Consider the following 24,578-nt stretch of genomic DNA (forward strand, 5'->3'; position numbering starts at 1 on the left):
CTGAGTTCCATCCAAAATTGTCACTGAAAGGAAAACCACTTGTGGCACGTCTGCTCCACGCCTGCACGAAATGAGGTTCCAGCTGAACCTAAAACAGCCAAACTTCGAGTTGTCCGCTCCCCAACGGGGTTCCTGAAGGAAGTTATGGAAAAGGAACTCTAACCCTAGGAGCTCTGCAGCCCCACTCGTGGAGCTCTCCATTTCCACGGGCAGCTTTCGTCAATTAATGCAGCAGCTGAGCAGGCCTTCCAGCCCTGCCATACTCCTCCAATACCCTTCTTTCAGCTGAAAATTACAAAGACACAAGAGAAGATCTGTGCTCCATGAAGGGCATCTAAACAAATGGAACAAGGAAGGTATTTCTCCAGTTTGTCCAAAGAGATCTTTTCCCGCAACACAACCTGAAGTTGACAAGGTCAGATAGGAATTATAGGTGAAAAAAGAGTTTCCATCTGGGCTCCACTGAGGCATTTATGGCCAATACAAAAAGATTTTACATCTGGCCCTTGGGACTGGCCAACAGATTTTACAGAACAGAGAGCTGAGGGGTATTGGGGAACATTTCTATGCTACTTATCACTTTACACTTAATGCAAAGTCTACCAGAGTAACATGAGCAGTTAAAATAAAATTTCCCCAACGTTCTTAGAATCAAAGAATTTTCAACATGAAAGAGATTCTAGGAGTGACAGTCAGAGGCAGCCTGCCATCGAGGAAGGTCTGGGTTCAAATGTGACTTCAGATACTGACGACGACTCCTGGCAAGCCCCTTAATTTCTCTATGACCCCCTCAGCTTCCTCATCTGCAGGCTCCATGGCCTCTGCTCCCCCTCGAGGATGCGATGACTTTCAGTGATATGGTCTGACAATCAGAGAATGCTCTTACTCAAATCCACTCATTCACTTATATTTCTTTTGAAAAACTGCGTCTTTCTGATTTAAAATCTTAACTGGTTCTCCTTTTAATCACTCAAATAAAATTCCAAATTGCTCTTGCTGTATTATATGAAACCACCAAAGTATGTAAAATTTCTTTAAAAGACTAAGTGTATTAACCAAGTGTTGTGAAGATAATGAATGAGACCCCTCTCACAATCCTGAGAAAGAGTAAGATAATTGGGGGAAGAAGAGGCAGATGAAGTGCAATGGAAAGAGCAGTGGCAGTGAAGCCAGATGCCAGCTTCAACTCCTAGGGTGGCCTTGGTCAACCCCCTTTCTCTGGCCTCCACAAAACAGGGAGTGCCTTGCCTGACTACCTCACAATAAGATCGTGTAGAGACATTACATAAATTTATTCAACTACTGAAGTCAAACAAGGCTTCCCCCCTGTGGGCAGGCTTCCATTAGGCTACTCTGCCCCTCAGGTGACAGGAATCACTCTGAAGATCCTCCTAGGTCCCCTAATCCCTGTGGAGAGGTTGGAGGCCATGATGTGCATAGTCTGGGATGAGGTAAGGCCCATGCCAGTCCTCCTCTTCCTCCAGCCTCAATCCTGATTGGGATGAAAAAGGAAGGTAAAGCCAACACATTACCTACTTACTTCTCATTAGTTTTCCTGATAATTCCTTTAGAGTAGAAGAAGGACTATTTCTATTTGATCCCGTAAGTCTGGAAGAGTCTTGATATTCCATAGAAACTTGAGTCACTTCCTTGGACATTTCAAGATGGAGAGAACGAACATTATCTCTATCCTGGGAAGGCAGCGAGTGATTCTGAGCATTGCTAGTTCTATTATTCATCTCTGTTCCTTTTGAGTGGGTCATGAGCAGCTGGACTGTGCTAGAACTCTCCAACCTCTGGTCAAGAAACTCAGATGGAAAAGAGACTGTCGTTTCATGCCTTTTAGATGAAGGAGAGAGAGGTTCTGCCAAGGAGCTCTGTTTAACTGTATTCAGACTGTGTGCTCTTATGCGGGACCAGGTTGTAGAACGGAAACTTTCAGCTTCTAACCAGAATTTCACTAAATGTTCCATTCTCCGAAGTTCCATAAACTGAATAAAATACGGAAGGGCAATACTGTCCTGCAGGACTTGTTCAAGGGTCTTCGAAAGACTTGATTTGGTCTCTTGAGTCTGATAGTCCAAACAAGATCTGCCTAAAAGACAAAGCAGCAAAAAAATTAGCCAGAAAAACTGGATAATTTAAGATTAAGAGACTGGACACCTTTAATAAGACAAGCATCGGCTATCTGCAATAAAATGTATACACAACTCAAAATAGCTAGAAAAAGAATACATGGTTTAATTGGCTGTAAAATAAAAAAAAAATGAGAGCACCATAGAAAACAGTTTTTAGTCATCAGAGGGGAAAGAAAAGAACAAGTGATCCATAAATGCATTCAATATTTTTATCTAAAAGGCTCCTTGTTAGTTGGCTAATCCTCATTATTCTGCTCCTGGAAAATGAGATCACATGATAAGCCTCAAGATTAGCACAACAGACTTTGTCTAAATTTCTAATACAGTCAATTCTCAAACTCCAACATTGTATTCTTGTCCCTAGAGATTAGAGCTAACTTACAAATTTTCTGCTCCCTTCCCTCCTTTGTGGCCATCCCTAATCCTTAGGAATATCTGTCCCATAAAAAAAGGATATGGAGTAACTGAAGAACGCTCTAGTTCCTCAGCCAAACAAAGACAGAAGGCAGTAATGTGACAAGAGATCAACATCAGAAAGTGCCCCCTGGAACTACGAGAAGAGTCGCAAAGCATTCTACAAGACAACCTTGGAGCAATGGACCAGCTGGTTAGAAAAGGTCCTGAAGGAGAAAAATAAAACAGCACGGCCCCCCCCCCCCTTTTATGGCAGACAAGTGCAGGTTTCCTGGGACACAGCAGAGTACACTTGTCAGACGTTTTTACTTGTTTTCTTTGTCACAAGGAAAGATTCACTCAGGAGTAGGGGTAGGAAGTGGGAAACTGATTTGAATACAAAATATTTCAATAAAACATTTTTAAAAATCCAATTCACCTCCCTTTAGCATTAAAGACATTTCTTGTCTCCAGTAGCAAACATTTCAGAAAGTGTTGATTCTTCTCATATTAGATCATTAAATCTCAAGTTTTTCCTGATATTCTCTTGAAAACTGGATATCACATCCTAAGAAACTAAGCTGCTGCTGGAAATTCTATCTGCCAAGTCCCACCTGACCGTGGCTACAACAAAGAAATTATAAGTGAGTCTATGATTCATCTTTTTATTTAAAACAGATGGCCACAAACATCTGCTGGCTCATTAGGTTACCTGAAAGACTAGAAGAGCTGCATTTTTTACTTAACTCAGCTGACATCCTGTTAACACCATCTCTGATGCAGAACCAGTGCACTGTCTTACCTATCACATTTGTAGATGATACTCTGACACAAATAGTCTTCCAAATAGTTTCCTAAGTGTTCTGAAATATCGGAGCAATCTAAAAAAATCCTTTATCAACTTACCGAGGTCACCAAAATGAGCAGCTTCCATGTGACTAGGCTGTTTTTTAAGAGCAGCTGTCCTGCTACTTGAAAAAGAGTCCATATTGGCAGAAATGGCATTGATTGCCACATGGCTTGGTCCGGCAGCCTCCAATAAGGCATGATTTCTAGGGCTCTTTTGTGGGGAATGTACTGGTAGTGCAGCTGTAATTAAAAAAGAAAGAAAAAAATGTTTACCAGAAAACCTTTGATTTGAACATCTACAAGCTTATTAACTCCTAAGAGAGTATAGCCATTTTACTAATTTAAAAATTAAGTATACAACTCTTTGTTTTCTAGGAATATTTTAAACACTGATTTTTAAATTGTCACACATTTTAAGAACAAAAGGCTACACACAGCCAGCTTCTGAATCAGGAAGATCTGCTTCATGTTGAATATCTGACCCACTCTGGCTGTGTGACCCTGGGCAATTGACTTAATCTCTCTGGACCACAGGCAACTTTCTAAAACTTTTAATATACAGAGAAAGTGTCAATCACTGACAAAGGCAGTTTCTCACATAGAAGAGCTCTATCCAATAGGTCTCAAAGTATAACTAGGGATCCCAGTGGACTCTTTCAGAGAATCTTAAAAGTCAAATTATTTCCATAATAATATAGATTTTAATTTCAAAAGTGATAAATGCTGATAGATATAACTCACATAAACAAAAGCTCTTTAAAGGTTGCAGGACCAATGTCAATCCTATTCCTCTCTTGCTCCAATGTACTAAGAATATCGGTTATAATACTACTTGGACCTTATAACATATGTAACAGGCCATTTTTCTTTTCCCTGTCCAGAGACCAATGAATTTGAACATGGATTTAAACAATATGTACATTTGCATTCCTCTCTCCCATCACCATTAAGCCAGCAAAGTTGAATTTTTGTGCTCTTTACATTCATGGTAAAGAAAATCCCCAAGGCTAACTGAATTTATTAAATTTTCAGCTATGTCTAACTGTGTTAGGGTTTTCTTGGCAAAGATACTGGAGTGGTTTGCTATTTCCTTCTACAGCTCATTTGACAGATGAGGAAAATGAGACCATCAGGGTGAAATGATGCCCTGGGTCACACAGCTAGTAAGTATCTGAGATCAGATTTGAACTCAGGGAGATGTCTTTCTGACTGTAGGCCTGGAGCCTTATCCATGGTGTCACCAGTTGCTCCAGTAACTACATTACCAGTCTACAAACAGCTAGCCGACAACCAAAAATCGGGGTTAAATAATAAGTGTGCACCCAGACTTTCTGTGTATTTGCTACAGGTAATTTTCAAGGTGCCAACTTTATTAAACTCACTTTTCTCCCTCAAGCTAAAGCAAATGAAAGCTAGAAAAAATTTCAGATCCTTTGAAGATTCACTGGTGACTATGCAGAAGAATAGGCTAAGAAGAATGACCACACTTCTGAATCAGGGAGAATGAGAAAGTTTTCTCTTCAAATGCAAGATGGGAGATAATGAAGATGAAAAGCAGTTTTACAGTCTTTTCACCTCTCCATGGGGAGCCCATGCCGGCCTTCCAGTCCCCCCATCTCGATCCTGCCTGTCCCCTCTAGTCCTGGAGGGTTCCCGCCTTCTTGTTCGCTGTTCATTCTCGGGGCTCCAAGCATCACCTGGAGCACTGATGGCTTCCCAGCCCACATTTGTGGTCCCACCCTAGAACCACACCTTCTCAAGCACTCGGAGCAACCCAGGCCTTCCCCTAATCTGGAGGGCCTTGCCTCCTGGCTGCTCATCTCTGTTCTGGAAGACCAATATCCTCACTGTGCTCATCTGTAGGCAATCTGTCCAATACGACCCTACTGGCTGCACACGGACTCCAGCATCTGTAAAGGAGCATTTGCAATGGGGATGGCCTCTCATTTCCACACGCCAGTGTGATTCTGCCTGCCTTAGGTGAATTCTCTGTAAAATAGGCTTTTAGGCCACAACTGTCTGGCATTTGAACCATGTGCCAGCCAGAGATGCTCTCTGGAGCGGAGCCTCGGTGTCTGCCATGCTCCCTTGCTGGTGATTTCAGAATCTTCCTAAGACTAAGGGGGAAAGTTCTAAGGCTCTGATAAGACCAAGAGGATCACGGCATTTGATGAGCTCGGCACTACGGCTCCGGAGACCGCCAGGGGTGAGATTGCCAAGAGCAGTTTGTTCCCACACTTTCCTTCAGAGACTCCCCAACATGAGCTGGCTCTGGCAATGGGCGCATCAATTTCACCATTTACGTGGATATCCCTGCAAAGTCCCCTGCCAAAGTAACTGGATTTATCCACAGCATTCAAATTTCCCCCCATACTGTGACTACTGGTTTCACGTACGGATGGTGTGTTATTAGCTGGTGGAAAACCTGCTTTTTTGGTGTTGCCAGGACAAAGTGAGCAGAAAATCGATCCACATTCTGTTGCATCTCATCGTCAGATGCTGCATGAAGTACACAATCACCTGCAGAGGTGATTTTTTTTTTGGGGGGGAAGAACAGAGGTTATTAACTGTATAGCTCATAGATTGTGTTATAAATTTCTGTGGTTTCAAGCTAAGAAAATTATTATGTCACCTGCAAATAGGAACTATTTTGTCTCTTTTGACAATGCCTTTATTTCCCTTATCTAGCATTTTTAGAACAAAATCAAATTAGTTGGGCTTTTTTGGGGGAGATGGATCTTTGCTTTATCTATGCTTGTTAGGAAAGAAAATGCTTCTCCATTACAAGTAATGCTAATTTTGGATATCAATCAATAAACATTTGTTTCTGCTTTGTGCCAAGCAATTTGATTTTGGGAATACAAAAAAATTAAATAGCCCATGCTTTCATGGAGCTTACATCCTATGAAAGGAGATAAGTACATGTATAAGAATTAAAAAAAAAAAAAAAAGGAAATACACTATAATAGTTAAATATAAGGTAATTGGGGAAGGGGGGAGATTATAAGCTGTTATAAGGTTTTGTGTTTAAAAAAAAAAAAAAAAAAGGATTTTTATGAACCCAAGGTGAAGACTCCAGACAGGAGAGATGGCCAGTGTAAAAGCAGAGATGGGAGAGGAGTGTGTGAAGAACAGAGACAAGTGCTGGGCAGCAGGGGATGGCACCGGCCCCATCCTGGTAGCCCTCTTCTTGTCACTTGTGCACGGTCCCACCAGACCCCAACAGTTCAATCGCCATCTATGTAATGATGACTCCATGGATAGACACGCGCATGTCCATGTTCGGCCTTAGTCTTAGAAGCCCCAGCCCTTCATCACTAACGACCTCCCATTCCTCATCCTAAACCTTCTCTCTCCCCCTTCCAAAATCCCACCCTGTGCTGAAGGCCCCCTATCCTCCAGCACTGGGCCTTCTTGTTCCAGAGCTCTGATGACTCTGGAGGAGTCTGGGGGCCCAACTCAGGTCCCTCCTGATTTGTTTGCCTGGACTTCTCCCCCACCTCCCTGATCCACTCAATCCTGCCTTTTTGCCCTCATTTCTCACCTTTTCTCGCCATTCAGAGACTCTACAGCTTAAGTACCTTCTTTGACAGGAAGCCCCTCATGATCCCTCCCTAGCACTGTTCTTCCCAAACAACTCTGAATATATTTTATCTATTAACTTTTTGTTTATGCGGCATTTCTTTTTATAAGTACTTGTTACCTCCCCCACTAGAATATAAGCTGGAGATAAAGGCCCGGCCCCTAACAGCATTTGGCATACAATAGGTGCCTTTTTGCTTATCTATTTCTCAGGGAGTTTTTGTGGTAGTTTTTCTTTCTGTTTAAATATCACCATAGTTTTCCTCAGCATGCCTCCCTTTCCCAAAGTGCCATCTCACATAACAAAAGACCTGCTGGTCAATAAGCATTTAATAAGTACCTATTTATTCTGTGCTGGGCATTCTAATGCAAAGAAGGGCAAAAAAGGTTTTACTCTCAAAGAGTTCACAATCTAATGAAAGACATAACATGCAAACCACAATGTACAGACAAAATTTATATAGGATAAACTGTAAGTAATTTAAGTTATTTGAACCGATTAGTTTTAAATTAAATGTACTTTTTATTTTTAAATTTTTATATTTTATTTTCCCAATTATATATAAAAACAGATTTTAATATTCCTTAAAGTTGAATTTCAAATCTGCTCCTCTCCTCCCCTCTTCTTGAAAAGACAATTTTATGCAGCTCATTACTGTACAATCATGCAAAATATTTCCATATTAACCATGTGGCAAAAGAAAACAGATCAAAAAAAGCTCAAGAAAAATTAAAAAGGTAAAAAAGTATACTTTGATCTTCATTCAAATTCCATCAGTTCTTTCTCTGCAGGAGGACACCATTTCTCATGAATCCTTCATAATTAGCTTTTCTCAATTATACAATGATCCAAGACAAACCATTCCCAGCTGATCATATAATATTGCTATTACCATGTATAATGTTTTCCTGGTTCTACTCCCTTCACTTTGCATCAGCTGATATAAACCTTTCCAGATTTTTCTGAAACCATTTTGCTCATCATTTCTTACAGCACATTACAATTTTGACAAAATAATATACCATGACTTGTTCAGCTATTCATAAATTGATAGGTATTTCTCAATTTTCAATTTGTTGCCATCACAAAGAGGTGCTTTAAATTTTTATACATAGAGACTCTTTTCCTTTTATAGACTTAGCAGTATTGCTGAGTCAAAGGGAATGCAGTTTTATAGTCCTTTGGGTATAGTTTCAAATTGTCTTTCATAATAGCTAGACCAGTTCACAACTCTACCAGTGGTGCATTTAGTGTACCTACTTTTCCACATCCCTTCCAGCATTCATCCTTTTCCTTATCTGTTATGTTAGCCAATCTGATAGGTATAAGGTCTTTCCTTAGAGCTATTTAAATTTGCATTTCTCTGTAGATAGTTTTAATTTCTTCTTCTGAAAACAAGTTGTTTATATTTTTGACAATGTTTCAATTGGAGAATGAGGCCTTTATCAGAAATTTGGTATAAACCACCCTTCCCTTTCCCTGCCACACACACATACGCACTTTTCTTCTAATCTTGATTACATTGGATTTGTTTGTCCAAAACCTTTTAAATTTATTTTATTTTATTTTTTGGAGCGATTGAGATTAAGTGATTGACCCAGAGTCACAAAGCTAACAAATGTCTAAGGCCAGATTTGAACTCTGATCCTCCTGACCCCAGGGCCAATGCTCTATTCCCTGCCCTTTCTTTTTAATCTCATGTAATCAATATTAACTATTTTACTTCCCATAAAGCTGTATGGAGTTTTGCCATAAATTTCCCCCTTTATCCATATATCTGACTGGTAAGAAATTCTGTTCCCCTAATTTGCTTATGATATCACCCTCTATGTCTAAGTTGGAGACCCACTGTGCTTTATCATGGTATATGATGGGAGACGTTGGTCTACACTATTGTTCTTCAGTTGCTTCAGTCCTGTCCGACTCTTCATGACCCCATTTGGAATTTTCTTGGCAAAGATTCTGGAATGTTTGCCATTTCTTTCTCTAGCTCATTTTACAGACAAGGAAACCAAGCCTAAGGAAACCAGGCCATTAGGGTTAAGTGCATGAGGCTAGTCTGAACTCGGGTCTTTCTGATTCCAGACCTAGTTGCTTTAAACATAGAAACTAGTCTATGCAAGTTTCTGTCCAAATGCTTTCCAGATTTCCCAGAAATCTTTGTCAAATAGGGAGTTCTAAATGAACTTTTCAATGCTAGTTTAAGTTGAAAATAATAAAGGTTAAACATAATATTTCTCCATAAAAGTCCTACTTAGATGCTACTGTTAGGATGGAGGTAATTTTGTTTTCTCCACATCCAAATGGAAAAGGCTATAAGTTCGAGTAGGTCTGTCACCATCTAGCTAAACTCAAAAAAAGTTATCCTCAGAAGAATGGTTACCTAAGGTTTTTGGCCTCAGAAAATAATCAATCATTATTTAGGACTTCTATTGGTATCATCACTAATTATACACAATAATAAAATCTTAGCTCTTTGAAAAGTGAGCTTTTTTAAGCCAAAACACCTCTAAAATTTAACCTCAAGCTCACCAAATTAAGGAAGGATGACAAAAGATGAAAATAATCAATATCTAAGGGAATATAAGCACACCAATATACTGTTGATGGAAGGGTCCAACTATTCTGGAAAGCAAACTGGAATTTTGTGAAGAATGATTAAAACCCTAATCAGAAATCCCACTGTTAAGTATATTGTTCTTGGCCCTCCCTCCCTTTAGTAGGTGAAAGATCCCATATATGCCAAAATATTCATTGCAGTACCTTTTGCATTAATAAAGAATTGATAACAAAGTAGATGAATGTCCACTGGCACATAGTTAAACTATGGACTATTACTGCACCATGTGAAATGAGGACTATGAAAACTTCAGAGGCATGGGCAGACCACGATGAACTGCCAGGGAGAGGTAAACAGAATAGTAACTCCACAACAGTCTCTAATTATAACCAAGCCTGTCCCAGGAAACATTTCACAAACTGTCAAACTTGAACCATGACTAGCTGCTGAGTTTTGCTCAATTCTTTTACTTCCTTTTTCTGTGGTATTCTTTGTTACAAGGGATGGTTCTCTGGAGAGGAAGGGAGAGGGACAGATAATGGAAATCAAACTAATACATATAAACAAAAGTTAGCAATTCATTTTTTAAAAAATTATTTTAATTTTTTTAGGTTATACATATACATTCTTTTTTTTTTTTTTTAAACATTCCCAGATGATTCATGGTGGGAGAGAAAACTGAACAAAAGGGAAAACCCATGAGAAGGAAAAAAAAAAGAAGAAAAAAAGAAGAAGAAGGAAAAAAAAAAAAAAAAAAAAAAGTGAAAATTATATGCTTTTCCCTACAGTAAGTTTCCATAGCCTCTCTCTGGATGCAGATGACATTTTCCATCCAAAGTTTATTGGGATTGCCTTGAATTACTGAATGCTGAGAAGAATCAAATTGATCAAAGTTGATCATATTGTCTTGTTGCTGTATACTATGTTTTCCTGGTTCTGCGTGTTTCACTCAGCATCAGTTCATGTAAATCTTCCAGGCCTGTCTAAAATCAGCCTATTCATCAATTTTTATAGAACAAAACTAATCCATTACCTTCATATACCATAACTTATTCAGCCATTCTCCAACTGATGGGCATCTATACATTCTCCAATTTTTTTGCCACCACAAAAAGAGTGAGCAATTTATTTTTTAAAAAAGATAAATTGATTTGTATGGTGCAATTACACAAGGTGAAAAATGTTCTATGTAGCCAACGAGTAACATAAATTTTTTAATACAATGAAACTTCATTGAACTTACCTTTAATTGCCTTTACATCTGTGGCCTTGTCTTGTTCTTTGCCTTTTACTATTAGGGAAAAAAAAAGTCATTATCAAAAGCTGAAGTAAAAAAACAGAATTCAAACGCTGGACTTTGGCAACTAAATGGATTGTCTATTGTTTATGTCGTTTCAAATCAATGGAGCTTTTAATTTTCAAATACAAAAAGTCATGCATAATTACTTCAGGATTCCATCCCTATTTTTGCTATGAAGTTTCAAGTTTTATAAGTTACTTCAGAGAGAAAAAAGAGAGAGAGAAGAAAAAAAGACAAGATGAGATGAGATCTGGAGATGAAATCCTCTGACTCTTTATCCTATATTTATATTCACTTACACACACTGTCTATCTCTGTGACTCTGTCTCTGTCTCTCTCTCCCTTCTCCTCCCACTTTCTATACTACTCTGGAGCTTTACTAACTGTTTCCAATTTGCCCTAGGAGCTTTCTGGCCTCTACCCATACCCTTTCAAGTGGTGTTTTCCTATTAAATGGCAAGCTCCTTAAAAAATTTTAAAAAATAAATATTGCAAGCTCCTTGAGAGCAAGAGACTATTTTTAAAAATTGTATTCCTGGCATTTAGAAGGCACTTTAATAAAATGAAAGAGAAAGAAAAAAAATGACATTGAGAGAGGAAAGAGGGGAAAAAAAGAAAGGAAGGAAGAAAAAGATATGATCTCCATGGGTTCATTCATCTAGAATTACATAGATTTACAGAATCCCAAAAGCTGGCAGAAACCTAAGAGGCCATCTAATCGAATCCAACCTACCCACAAAACCAAGAATTCTCTTTACAACATTCTTACATGTAACATTGTTGTCTAGCAGCAGAGAGCACATCAACTCTAGAGTTAGGCCCTTTCACTCTGGGAGAGCCAAGTCATGACATCTTTCCCTCTCTATAAAATCACTTTACATAAAATCTCTATGTAAAACAAACAGGGGAACAGCAATGTCATTTTAATTTACCGATTCAACTATTTAAAGATCAAGTCATTAAAGTCTGATAGCATGAACAGACCAAGAGCACAGTTCTGTGACTACCAGCAATGTTTGATAGAACAGACAACAAGCGTTTCAAACATCTGAAAATAAAACCCTCTCTTCCTAGGATGGCTAGAAAATAATATAAACACACACATAGAGTAATATAAACACACAGTATACATATACACATACACTCACCCTCATGGCCCTCCCATAAACAGAAATAGCTCTGGAAAGGAAAATATCATTCCTGGGCAGATATATGGATTACACGTCAAAATTTTAAACCAGAAGTAGCGAAATCAAAAACATGAATCTATATCCTCACTCTTCCTAGCCCCAATTTTTCTTTCTAGCTTCCCAACAAGGGGCTAAGATTCCTTCCAACAAAGGGAAAGGTATCTGACTACCAGGTTCCTGGTGAGTGACTGCCTGCTGCTGCTGTGAACAGGTCAGGCAAGGTAGGAGTAGTGACCAGCAAAGTGGCAAGCTGGGCAAGGCTGGATCAGGAGGACAGATGGACAATTGTATAAGAGCAACAGACAGCTGAACTTCGGGAGTGATAGTGAGAAGGAAAAGCAGAGTCTGGAAAGAGGTGCTGATATGGCCATTTACATGGGAACTGAGTGTCCAAATGATCAAAGCCAGATATTCTGGTTTGGTTAACTCTGGGTACAGCACTGACAGAAAGAAGGGAAGACCAGCCTGAGCTCCCAGAAAAACCAACCTGCAAACATTTTTTATAACAGACCTAATTTCTGAGAATAAATACTACAAGAGGTTGCAGGTTATACAATGCATTCATGCCTATCTAGGTCCTACCACAATTTCAATATAGGGAGTTCATCCAAAACGCTAAAGGGCGATCTCTCTCTTGTTCCTCTGACATCACAAAGCTATCAATAGCATATGTGGGCTGACTAAAGACTGTCCAAAGACAGCTGCTCTTGGCGCCTTCTGTCCATTTTTGGGTTCCTCTTTCATGCCCTGCAGAATACAAATCCTACTCTCTACCTCTCCAGGTTTGGGGGTCCCTGTACAGTTACATTTGTTAGTGGGTTATCACAACTAAAAATTTAACATCAACCAGCCAGCCCTTCCGTGTTTTAGCGGGCATGTCCTGGTTTATGGACTGTGCTTGAAGCCTTTTCAGCATAACAGATTTGGAGCAAGAAAAAACTGACAGGCCATCTAATACAAACAGCTTCTAGAGCAGCAGACCTGAGTTCAAATCTGGCTTCAAACACTTACTAGCTGTGTGATCCTGGTCAAGTCCCTTTCTTAATCCTGTCTACCTCAGTTTTCTCATCTGTAAAATGAGCTGAAAAAGGAAATCACAAGTCATTTTTGTCCAGAAAACCCCAAATGGGGTCAGGAAGAGCGGACATGACTGAAATAACTGAACAACAAAGTCCAACATTCTGAGAACTGACCAGTATTCATATTAAAGAAATGAAATACAAATATTAGCTCCTGCCACATGCTATACAGCATATTAAAAAACTCATGACAATTCCCCAAAGCAGCATACACATCTTAGTCGGAAAGAAAATAAATATACAGGCCATGAAGAAGTAAGTACTTTTGGTGATAGTCTGTATATTGTTAAGGAACCAGCCCAAATTAGGAGAGACTCATAATCATGTTAGCCACAGTGAAAAATTTGGGGCCTTGCCTATTCTTAAATGAAATTAGACATACATGGAGTAGTGAATATCAAAACAGGTTTAAGCTCACAAATACATGTGATCTACTACAAAAAAGTTAATTAGGGCAAACACTTAATTTGGCCTAAATCATTCCCATATACATAAAATAAATACATACAAAGGTCAACTATAGAATAGTGTATTTTGAACTAGAAAAAACCTTAGACATCATCCAGTCCAATCTCCTAATTTTATGGCTCAAGACAGAGGTTCAAAAAATGATCTGTCCAAAGTTAAACACATAGTTTAATGGAGTCAGGACTATCAGACAAATTCAACTCTCTTCTTTCCATACCTAATGGCTGTTACTCTACTTGTATACACAAATATACACACATATACATGTCATATCCTACCAAAAGAATCCAAGGTTCTTAAGAGCAGGACATTATCATTTTTTAAATCTTGTATCTCTCTGCCTAGGCCAGTATTTTGAACAAAATAGGCACTTAATAAGAGTTGAGTCAATAAAATTAAAAAACTGAAATTTGAGGGAAAAGGTTGCGGCCAAAAATATTCCAATGATATAAATCAACCAATAAGCATTTAACATCTATATGCCAGATACTAGGGAACACAAACATTCCCTGTCCTTAAAAACCTATATTCTTCTTGGGGTGTGGGGAACAGTGGACAATATGTGCACATATAAATGAGATATAAATACTCAAGGGATGAAATATAAGTGGATAGATACCATTTTTTAAAAATTACTATATTAATTACATTTAAGGTTCAAAAGATGAACTATTTAAATATAGGTTAAGCTGGCGAAGGAAATGAATTGCTCAAACCTTTCCATTAATAGTAAGAGTACTTAAAAATAAATCCTGTGATCACAGTTTTGCTATGGTGTCTTTCTGAATGTTTTAATGAGGAAGAGAGAAGAAAGAAGATGTCAAAGCTTGGTGATGAATCCATCACAGAAGGCAACATCCCCTGAATACAACAATATTACTTCAGAGAGGAATAAGAGCCAGAATTCATTACAGTCACTCTATCCAAATCACTATAGTATTTAAAGGCTTATGTATTTTCCCAAGTCACCTATTCTTTCGTATGTCTATAACCAACATCTGGAGTCCTCATTATAGTACCTGGATACTTATAGCACTCTCCTAGTTTCTTTGCCTCCATCTACTCAACAAATGCAGTCAATTTGCCCATAAAGCGTTTCAAAAACTAAATTTGTTCCATTGTGACTGGCATATCAAGGAATATTTTTGTTCGTAACTTTAAATTCAAGTTTGTTTCTTTGCAATTTCTTCCTTAAAGATCACTGTCCCACTTCACAGTAACTCCTGAACTGCAACCCTTCAGAAGCCCACTTATATAAGCAAGCTTCAGGTTTTTTGTCAAAATAAAGCGCCACAGCCCTTTTTGTAGTGGCAAGAAACTGAAAAGTGAGTGGCTGCCCATCAGTTGGAGAATGGCTGAATAAATTATGGTTTATAAGTGTTATGGGATATTATTGTTCTGTAAGAAATGACCAGCAGAATGATTTCAGAGGCCTGGAGAGAACTACATGAACAGAAGCTAAATGAAGTGAGAACCAAGAGAACATTGTACACGGTAACAAGATTATACAATGATCAATTCTGATGGGCGTGACTCTCTTCAACAATGAGATGATTGAGGCCAGTTCTACTTGTTCAGTGATGAAGAGAGCCATCTATACCCAAAGAGAGGACCGTGGAAGCTGAGTGTGGACCACAACATAGCATTCTCACTCACTCTTTCTGTTGTTTGACTGCATTTTGTTTTCTTTCCCCTTTTTTCCCCTTTTCGATCCAATTTTTCTTGTACAGCAAGATAACTGTATAAATATGTATATATATTGGATTTAACATATTTTAACATATTTAACATGTATTGGACTACCTGCCATCTTGGGATGGGGTGAGGGGAAGAAGAGGGTAATTTGGAACAGAAGGCTTTGCAAAGGTCAATGTTTAATAATTACCCATGCATATGTTCTGTAAATAAAAAGCTTTAATAAAAACAAGTAATAAAAATATAACAAAACAAACAAAAATATGAAGTATCATATTTATTGTATATATTCTGGGGCTGTAAGATTAGTATTAATCTAGACTGCCTCATCCCTCTTTCATTAGGCCTGCCTAATGCACTTTAGAAGCCCAGTGTGGGGAAGGAGTGGCTTTAGTGTTTAGTGTATTTTTTTTTATGTTTTTAAGTATTTAACATATATAACAAGATGTTACTGTTCTTAGCTTTAATATGCCACTAATGATATGATACCCTAATCCTGCTTTCCCAGAAGCTCTGTGATTTTTACTGCTCAATGCTTTTGGAGATGCTCATATCAAGTTAGAGCCAAACCCAGCACACCTGTGAGTATAAGGCACTAAAGCAGATAGAACCCTCTTGGTAGTCACATGAAAAAGTAAAACATGTTCTCCATCCTCATGGAGCTGAAAGCCCGACTCTCAAACATCCCCTTTACCAACACCAATTATTTGAAGCACCACTTTCATGACATCATTGCTCTGTAAGAGAAGGGCCTAGGGCCTGCTACAACCTATTAACCCAATCCCCTTTGGCTGGCCATCAGGACCTGGATCCCGGGTAACAATTCAACCACAAGCATTCTTATTTTCTAACATTTCTTCTCTCAGCTTTAAACAAAAGAATTTGCTTACCACCTCCCAGAAATGATGAACTGGCTTTGCCCAGGCCATTCTTCTCCCCAAAACCTTTCTAATCTTGGGTCCATTTGACTATCAACTGGAGAAAGGCTTGTATTATAAATCTGAGTCAATTCTCTATATATTTTAGAAATGTGGCCTGTTATCAGAACCTTTGGATATAATTTTTTTCTCAATTTACTGCTTCCTTTTTAATCTTATTTGCATTAGTTTTGTTTTGTACAAAAACTTTTTAATCAATATAATCAAAACTATCCATTTTGCATTCTATAATGTACTCTAATTCTTCATTGATCACAAATTCATTTCTTCTCCAGAGATCTGAGAGATAGACTAGCCTTTGTTCTTCTAATTTGCTTACAGTATAAATCTTTATGTCTAAATCATGAACCCATTTCAACTTATCTTGGTATAGGGTCCCTCTCTATAGTATTTAGCACACTGCTCAGTACATAAGAGACCCTCAAATACTTATTAGCTGGGAGACAATATAGAGACCAATTTAGTAGTTTAATCTCAATTTCATCACTACATCCTGTTACAGAGAAATTAAAATTATAACATCCTAAATAGGAATTTTACAAGATGGTAGTTTGACTGGAAGGCTGAAGCCTATTAGAATACAATAGGATAAAATAAATCTCCCTCCCTCATCCTCTAGTCAAAATTTACCACCTCTTTAAATCATACTCCAAAAGCTCTTAAAAAAAAGGGTGGGGGGCGGGGGGCTAGGACACAGTAGAAAAGAGCTGTTATTTGGTGCTTAAGCATTAAAAAATAAAAACACACACACACAAAAACAAAATCTACACACGCAACTAAAAGTCAAAGGTAAACAATAGTACTAGGACTATAAAAGTATATCCACATCACTGAGGTAACAGAGATATCAAGTACCCTTGGGACAAAGACAGTATCTTACAATTTTAAAAGTGCTTTTCTATATATCTTCCTTCTATTCTCACAATAACCCTATATGAGAAAGCCAAGACAGGGATTATCAACCCTATTTTTACAACCAGATTTTAACCACTACCCAAATCTATGTGGTAATAGTAGAGCCAGAGTGAACAAGCCTGAGCCCCTGGTCATCCTCCTCTTCTTCCATATCATTCTGTACTTCAAGGAGGTGAGGGACTGGAACTCTCCCAAAACAAACTCAAGATGGAGAAGCTTGAGAGCACTGATATCCACACCCTGGGACGTGAGAGGGGCAACTGGATCTCAGACAAGGACCCACTTCCATGAACCATCCTGGGAAAGCCCTGTTTCTGTGTTGTTAGGCTCACTTTCAGCGTTTTAAAAATGTTTTGTCTGTTACTGTAGTTTTGTTTCGTTTTTCAGTTTGTTTGCACACCCTCTCATTGGTTCTTATTCATGAATCTTGCTTTTATGGGATGGAATTTTTTTTTTAAAGCTATGGCAAACTTTGTTTTAAAACCCATCACACCAAGTCATTACCAACACAAGACCATGGACATACCATTCCTATGCCAAAATGTTTAAAGCTACCAGAAACCCTGACCAACAGAAGGCCAAAGATGAGAAATCTGTAGTATGTTTTCTCTTCTGCTTGCTCAGGATCGCAGCATCAAAAATCAGCACAGTTGCAGAGCCCAGATATCAATTACTATTTCCTCAAGGATTCATTCACTACAGTGTCTTAAGGCGGAGTGAACTCTTAATTTCCCTATTTGGGATATGTTCTTGTGTTAAAAGCAAAGTAAAAGCCAATATAATTCTAACTGCACTGGGCATGGCCAGCTATCAAAAGCTTCCCCAGTATTAAGTGAATTAAGGCATCTAAACAAAATCGACTCATTTGACTTAAAATAAAACATTAAAAGATTCAAAAAGTGCAACAAATGTCACAACTCTACTTTATTCTCATTTGGCTTTGACATTTAAACCTTATTTGTACTCACAATTACATTCCTTAGCAGCCAAAGGTTGAATACATACCATGACTAAATGAGTTGTCAAACAATGGGTATGATTCTCGGAATTAAAGAAAATCTATTTATAGATTTTATAATAAAAGTTTAATTTTCATAATATAGCTTTTTCTAGTACACAGGAAGTGAACATTAACAAACAAATCTTAGAAAGCAACTTCATGTAACTGTTTAAATGAATTAATTTACTCAAAGATCTACTTACAGCACAATTTCTAAATGAGCAACGATGCAGACAAATTCAAAACTGCAGTCTCAACTCTGGCCAATATTTAATTCCAACCATTTCCTGGATTTGGTTGGACAAAACAATGCCTAAAAGACAAACTGTTTTCTAGCTTTCTTGTGTGCATACTATACACAGAACAGAAAATAAATTTCAGGTATAATGTTTCTTCATTTCCTTTATACATTACCTTACTTTCATATGATTCAACATAAAATAGAATTCATTCTGCACAATTACAAAAATTACTATTAAATTCTACACTTTTTTTGAAAACACACACACACACACACACACACACACACACACACCCCTCACCCCTCTATGCAGGATAGAAGAATTTTAAGAAAAGTTTTTCTTTTCTTGGTCCTCTTGCCTTCTTCCACCAACAAAATGTAAAATGCATCCAGTGCAATCATCTTTGACTTAATTCAAAATACTACAATCAGATCATTCATGAACAATTGACCTGGGAAATCTTCCAAAACCATAAATAGAATAAGATCTGTCTTTAAAATGAAATTTTTACATTGCAAAGCAAGAAAGAATATCTTAAATTTTTAACAACTACCTAGCAGGTATCAAGGCCTCCACATTTATACAACTAACACTACACTGTCTGAAATACTTATCAGCTATTTCCAGAAAGCAAAAATAGAAAAAGAATGAGCAATTCCGCTTTTTGTACAATGGTTTACATTTCTTTGGAAGAAATTTCCTAAACCAGACACCCTTTAAAACTTGAAAATATAGTTTGTAAATTGAAACAAAAACTTTAGGATACAAATGCCTTTCTTCCAAAGACAATATGAGAATATCATTAATGTATAAAGAAACTAGAATCATTCAGTTATTTTCTATATGGAGACAAAAAAAAAAAAAAAAACCTCGGTCACTACTCTCTAGTTTTGTTATTGTAGAAATATTAATAACAGTAGATTACAACCATTTGGTCTTTAATATTTAAAGTATTTAATATTTAAATATTTAAACCACTATGTTTGTCAATTTCTTTTAAAGCCTGGTTCCCCACTTCCATTTGTTCCTAATACTACTAAGAGTCAAACTTTTCTAGGGGAAGTGTTTGATTAAAAGAGAAATATGAATACTAATTATGTTGCCACTACTTACATTTAGCTGCAACTAGAACCTCAACTAAAAATCTTGTAGACTAACAATCTTTTGAGCCAAAGATCCCAATATTAGGGATGTTGTTCTAGGGATATTATTAAAAGGTAAAGACCTACCTGTACAAAAATATTCATAGCAGCTTTACAATAGCAAAAATTAAAAGCTAAAAATCACCTAACTCATCTGGGAATGACTGAATAACTTGTAGTAGGATATAATAGCAACTGAGTAATTTTTAAAAAAGTGAAAAATGACAACTAAGTGTAGAAAGCCTTGTAACTAAGTGGAGTAGATAAAAACAGAATTAGAACACACATATCATATTAAGTCTATATTTAAAAAAAACAACCTTCTAAAATAACAAAATGAAAAAAGACAATGCAAATTAATTACTTTGTAAAATAAAAAATATAGGCAAGTTTCATTGTGAGTTAAAAAAAGATTAAATTCTATTTTAAGTCATGAAACAAATTTCAAACCCATTTTACTACTTTATTTCTAAGCAACAATAATAGACCACATAAGAAACCTCAGCATTTGCATCTTTTCACTTGTGAACATAAGGCCTGCCCATATTTTATGACATGATATAAAGCTTGAGCAAAAACAAAAAATAACTTCCCAGAATTTCCCTCTGATAACATTTTGTCATTTTTGCTTCAGATATGGGCAATTAATATGTTTAAACATGATGACCTGACTTCACTTTAAAACACACATTAAATATGGCTTTGCCTTTAAAAAGACATTAAGCAATAAAACCTGCTGACATTTTCAACAGAAAGATGACTAAATTAAAAGTCATCTGAATTCTAACTTCTGATCTGGCAATGTGCAAGTCTGGTACCTCAGCTTTCATAACTGTTAAATTGGGATAATGCCATCTTGACACCCTCCCTTCACAGGGTACCTGCAAAAATCAAAGGAAATATATGAAAGCATTTATGAAAAAGAATAAAAACCCTATATAAACACAAGGCACTGAGATTGTTGCTAATAAAAGTAGCCAGATAGATTTGTACAAATTGCAAACTTTTGGTAAAAGGCTATTTCCGCTAATAAAAAAGTGAGAATTACACATGTTTACCATATATCGGATTACTCGCTTCTAGAGGAAGGGATAGGGAAAAGGGAGGGAAAAATTTTTTGGAACATAAGGTTTTGCAAAAGTAAAAGTTGAAAACTTTGTATATATTTTAAAAATAAAAAGCTATAATTAAAAAAATAAAGGAAATCCACACAGCTCAATCAAATTGTACCTCATTTTTAATCCTACTATGTTTTCTTAGTCACGTGTCCAACAAAACCATTCTAGGTACTTAGAATATAAAAGAAACAAGATGAAAAACAGCCCCAACACACAAGATGAGTTTACATGAAAATCTGGGGGAGAGAAACAGCTAAAGGCATAGGCAATGGCTTCCCAGAAGAGGAAGCAAATAAGTTGTGGCTGGAAGGGTCCTGGGGTCTAAAGAGGCAGAAAAAAGAAGAGTGCTTGGGGGGAATGGGAGATGAGCGGTGTTAAGGCAGGAAGTAATAGAGAGGGTGAACTCAAGGAACAGTAAGTGTTGGCCATTTGGCTGGACTGAAGCTTGAAAAGGGGATAGGGGAACATGAAAAATAACCCTGAAAAAGTAGGCTGGGGCCAGATGGTGAAGGGCTGTAAATGTACAGCTAATGAGTCTGTGTTTTATCCTTGAGGTAATAAGAAACCACCGGAGGTTCTCAAACAAGGGAGTTATCAGGACAGACCTTTGGTTTTAGGAAGATTATTTTAGCAGCTGTGCAGAGTGTGGAATGGAGGACAGAAAATAGAAGTCAAGAGTCCAATTCAGAGCCATTGACAACAGTTCAGATGAGATAAAGAGGGTCTTAGATGGGGAGCAGAATATTCATAGAACTGATAAGATGACTACTACTCAATGGACCAAGAAACTGACAAAAGAACAAAACTGAGGCACGTTTCCTTACTACACTTAAGTGTGTCTCATTGGTGTGAGCACCCACAAGTGCTCTCATCCCTAAAATAACCGAACTCCTCCTCCCTCCCGGGATCGATGTTGCTCTGATCATTCCTGACCTAGCACAAAGCTGTCACTCGCACCACCAGCAACCGCCAACACAGCATCAAAACGCCCAGACTGACTTGACCAGATCTGAAGGAATTCTTTATTTCTGAGTGATAACCAGGACTGATGTGTAGTTTTGGATTTTCAACTGACCCGCTTAAGGATAAAAAGTACTGCCCGCACTCGGGTCAGAGGTGGAGCTGAAATATTCCTAGAGATACCCGGGATTTCGGGGGTAGGGGATAAGTGGAGCCCCGCGCCCGAAGCCGGTCAGCATCCAAGCCTCTTTTAATGATTTATAACAAAGTTCAATGCACAGAGGCTTCGTGAAGGAAGGCTCGGCTTCCCTGAGCACCGACCAGAAGACCTTCCTTGGAGGAGAAGCATCTTCCTCTCGGCCGGAGCCGAGAGCAAGAAGCACTTGGTAAGCGCCTACTGTGTGCCGGGCGCTGCGCGAAGGTCACTAGTGGGCTTTCTCGGAGCGCACCCATGGGCAGGCAAACGCTTCGGGGCGACCTTGGACGGGCGGCCTGCCCCCAGCTTCCTCCCCGGGAGAAAGGCTGGACGGGCGCGAGGGCCGCTCGCTGCCCGCGCTCCTGCTCGGGGATTTCCGAGCGCTAGGGGCCCTGGAGGCTCCAAGAATCAAGTGCAAGACCGGGGTCAGCCCAGCTGGGGGCCGGCGCGCGCTCCCGCACTCCCGAGCCCGGCCGGGCCCGGCGCAGAACAGTGCGGGAGTCCGCCCCGCTCCCGGAGCCGGGGACCCGGCCCCGCTCCCCGCCCCGGCCCCGTCGCCTACCTTTCCGCCGGAAGAAGGCCATGGCGGGGCCCGGGTCGGGGCGGAGGGCGCGGGGGGACTCGCGCGGGGCAGCCCCGGCTCCCCTCATTCAGTGACCGGTCCCCCCGCCGGAGCGAGCGCCGGCGGCTCCCGCAGCGGCCTGCCCAACTAACCCGAGAGAGGCTCCTTCCTCCCGGCGCCGCCGGCGCCGCCACCGCCTCCCGCTGCCCGGGTGGCCGCCACAGCCGCCACCGCAGCCGCCATATTGTCAACAAGCCGCCCGCCCCGGAGTTCCGGCCCCTTCCCGGCGCGGGGCATCACGGGAGGCTACTGCTTCCCTCCTCCCCCGCCCCCCCGCCCGGTCAGGACTCCGCCCCCTCGGCCTCCGCATACCTCTCCGCACATGTGACCCGCTGTGGGGCCGCAGGCGCCGTGGGTCAAGGGCGGGACGTTTCCTCCTCCTCTTCCTCCTCCCTCTCCCTCTCCCGCCTCGTGGGCGGGGCTCTTCTCCTTTGACCTGCTTCTCCCGGGCTGAACTCTTCTGGGCAGCATTTCACTAAGGTTAGAGATTATTCTCCGGGCTTTCAAAATATATCTTGACAAGTTTATTTGAATATAATAAGTCTTCGTTATAATCCCTTGTGTTTTATTTAATGAATTTAAAACTATTCCTCTGATTGCTCAAAGGGTCCAGAATACCCCCCAAAAGTCAAAAAGCCTGGTTTCCGATGCCCTCCCTCCAGGGAGCCTTGCGTCAGGCCCCCAAAGAGCAGCCTAGTTAACTAATCACTATTAACATATAGTTAATAAAATCCTGAAAATCGAAAGTCTAGCCAGCGGGGCAAGCTGGTCGGTGCCAAAGGCACCCTAGCGTGTGCCAGGAAGGTCAAGGATGCAGGACTGCAGCCCTCGGCTGTTGGTGGAGCTGGGAACACTGAAACGATTTGGGATTGTACGGGAAAGCCATCAGTGAATTCCCTTCGAAGCAATGATATCACTATTGGATATTTCCCAATCAATCAATAATCAGTAAGTTCCTACTACTACTGGGAATACAGGTACCAAAACTCTCAGCCCTCAAGGCGTTTCTCCTTTAGTGGGGAAGCTAATACACAGTGGAAAAGGGGAGGAAGAGGAAAATCTACCAGATAGTAAAGAAGTCCTAGAAGTCCCAACATAGTACAGCCGGGTGAAGAAGGAGATGTCTGCTTTCTGCTTAAAAGGATGTTTGCAGGGCCCTGGAGTCATCATGTGCCCAAGATATTTACTAGCAATGTCATTTCATCCCCAGTGCCTCAAAAAAAAAAAAAAAAAAAAAAGGAGATTTGGAATTCATGACCTCATCCTCCAATCAGTGGTGAAATAAAGTTCTAAATAAGCTTGCTGAGGTCTTACAGGATGATGAGGTGATCCCAATATTGAGGTTCCAAGGACCTGGTGGTGAGGTGCAACCAAGTGGGAAAGGAGATTCAAGCCCTGGAAAAGTCTTAGGGTATACAAAACTAGAGGGTGTCCCAAAAGTCTTAGTGTGAAACTGCACTATGTTTATGTCATCATTAAAAAAAAAAACCACAATATTATTATGGAAATCTTTGCTTTTTACATCATCTACATTTCCCAATGTATTCTTTCTTCTAATTCTCCCAGAGCCTTATAAGGCCTTTAAAAAAACAGAGAGAGAGAGAGACAGAGAGACAGAGAGAGAGAGAGCAGTTCAGTAAAACCAACCAACTTATAGAAAAGTTTGACCTAAGATGCCATACTCTACATTCAACCCACTCCCCATCTCTCTGAAGAAGAGAGAGAAGTGCTTTCTCCTGTCTTTTCTCTGGCTCCATAGTTGATGGGCCTGATTATACAACAAGGTAACCTGGATGGATGGCTAAAGCATGGTGTAGCAGCTAGAGTTAGCCAGTAGATAGAACAGGCTAAGTTGGCAGTCACACAACTGAGTTGGGAGCTCCCAAAATGAGTATATATATATACACACACACACATATATATGGTCATTGACTGACTGTTGAATGACTGACTGACTTCCCCAGGATCTGGGGCCTAGATTCCAGAAGATCTGGTGTAGAAATTCAGGTTTCAGATCTGGTGTGGAGAATGATGCAGCACATGGGGAGATCAGCATCTCTGACAGTGGGTGAATAACCTGGCTGGATGGAGTTCAAAGCAGAAGCATAAAGTTTTACTGATTGTACTTAGTTCATTGTAAGGGGGGAATGAGGTGAGAGAAGAGTGAAGAGACAAAGAGACAGAAAAAGT

The 24,578-nt window shown here is 39.5% G+C and overlaps 1 protein-coding gene across 4 annotated transcripts in view; it reads right to left on the bottom strand.

The window, feature by feature from the left end:
* Positions 1–23,601, bottom strand: part of AKAP10 (A-kinase anchoring protein 10) — a 52,329-nt gene extending 28,728 nt beyond the window's left edge. The window contains exons 1-4 of one of the 4 annotated variants that reach the window (XM_051992114.1): positions 22,481–23,601; positions 10,767–10,814; positions 3,438–3,620; positions 1,541–2,095 (exon numbers count right to left, since the gene is read on the bottom strand). In XM_051992114.1, the coding sequence (XP_051848074.1) occupies positions 1,541–2,095; positions 3,438–3,620; positions 10,767–10,814; positions 22,481–22,625 (931 nt within the window). In that variant the 5' untranslated portion in view covers positions 22,626–23,601. The other 3 variants (XM_051992116.1, XM_051992115.1, XM_051992117.1) reach the window with 3 other exon arrangements.
* Between the last annotated feature and the right edge of the window lie 977 nt (positions 23,602–24,578).

Source organism: Antechinus flavipes, chromosome 4, assembly GCF_016432865.1.
Source record: "Antechinus flavipes isolate AdamAnt ecotype Samford, QLD, Australia chromosome 4, AdamAnt_v2, whole genome shotgun sequence".
Classification (NCBI taxonomy): domain Eukaryota; kingdom Metazoa; phylum Chordata; class Mammalia; order Dasyuromorphia; family Dasyuridae; genus Antechinus; species Antechinus flavipes.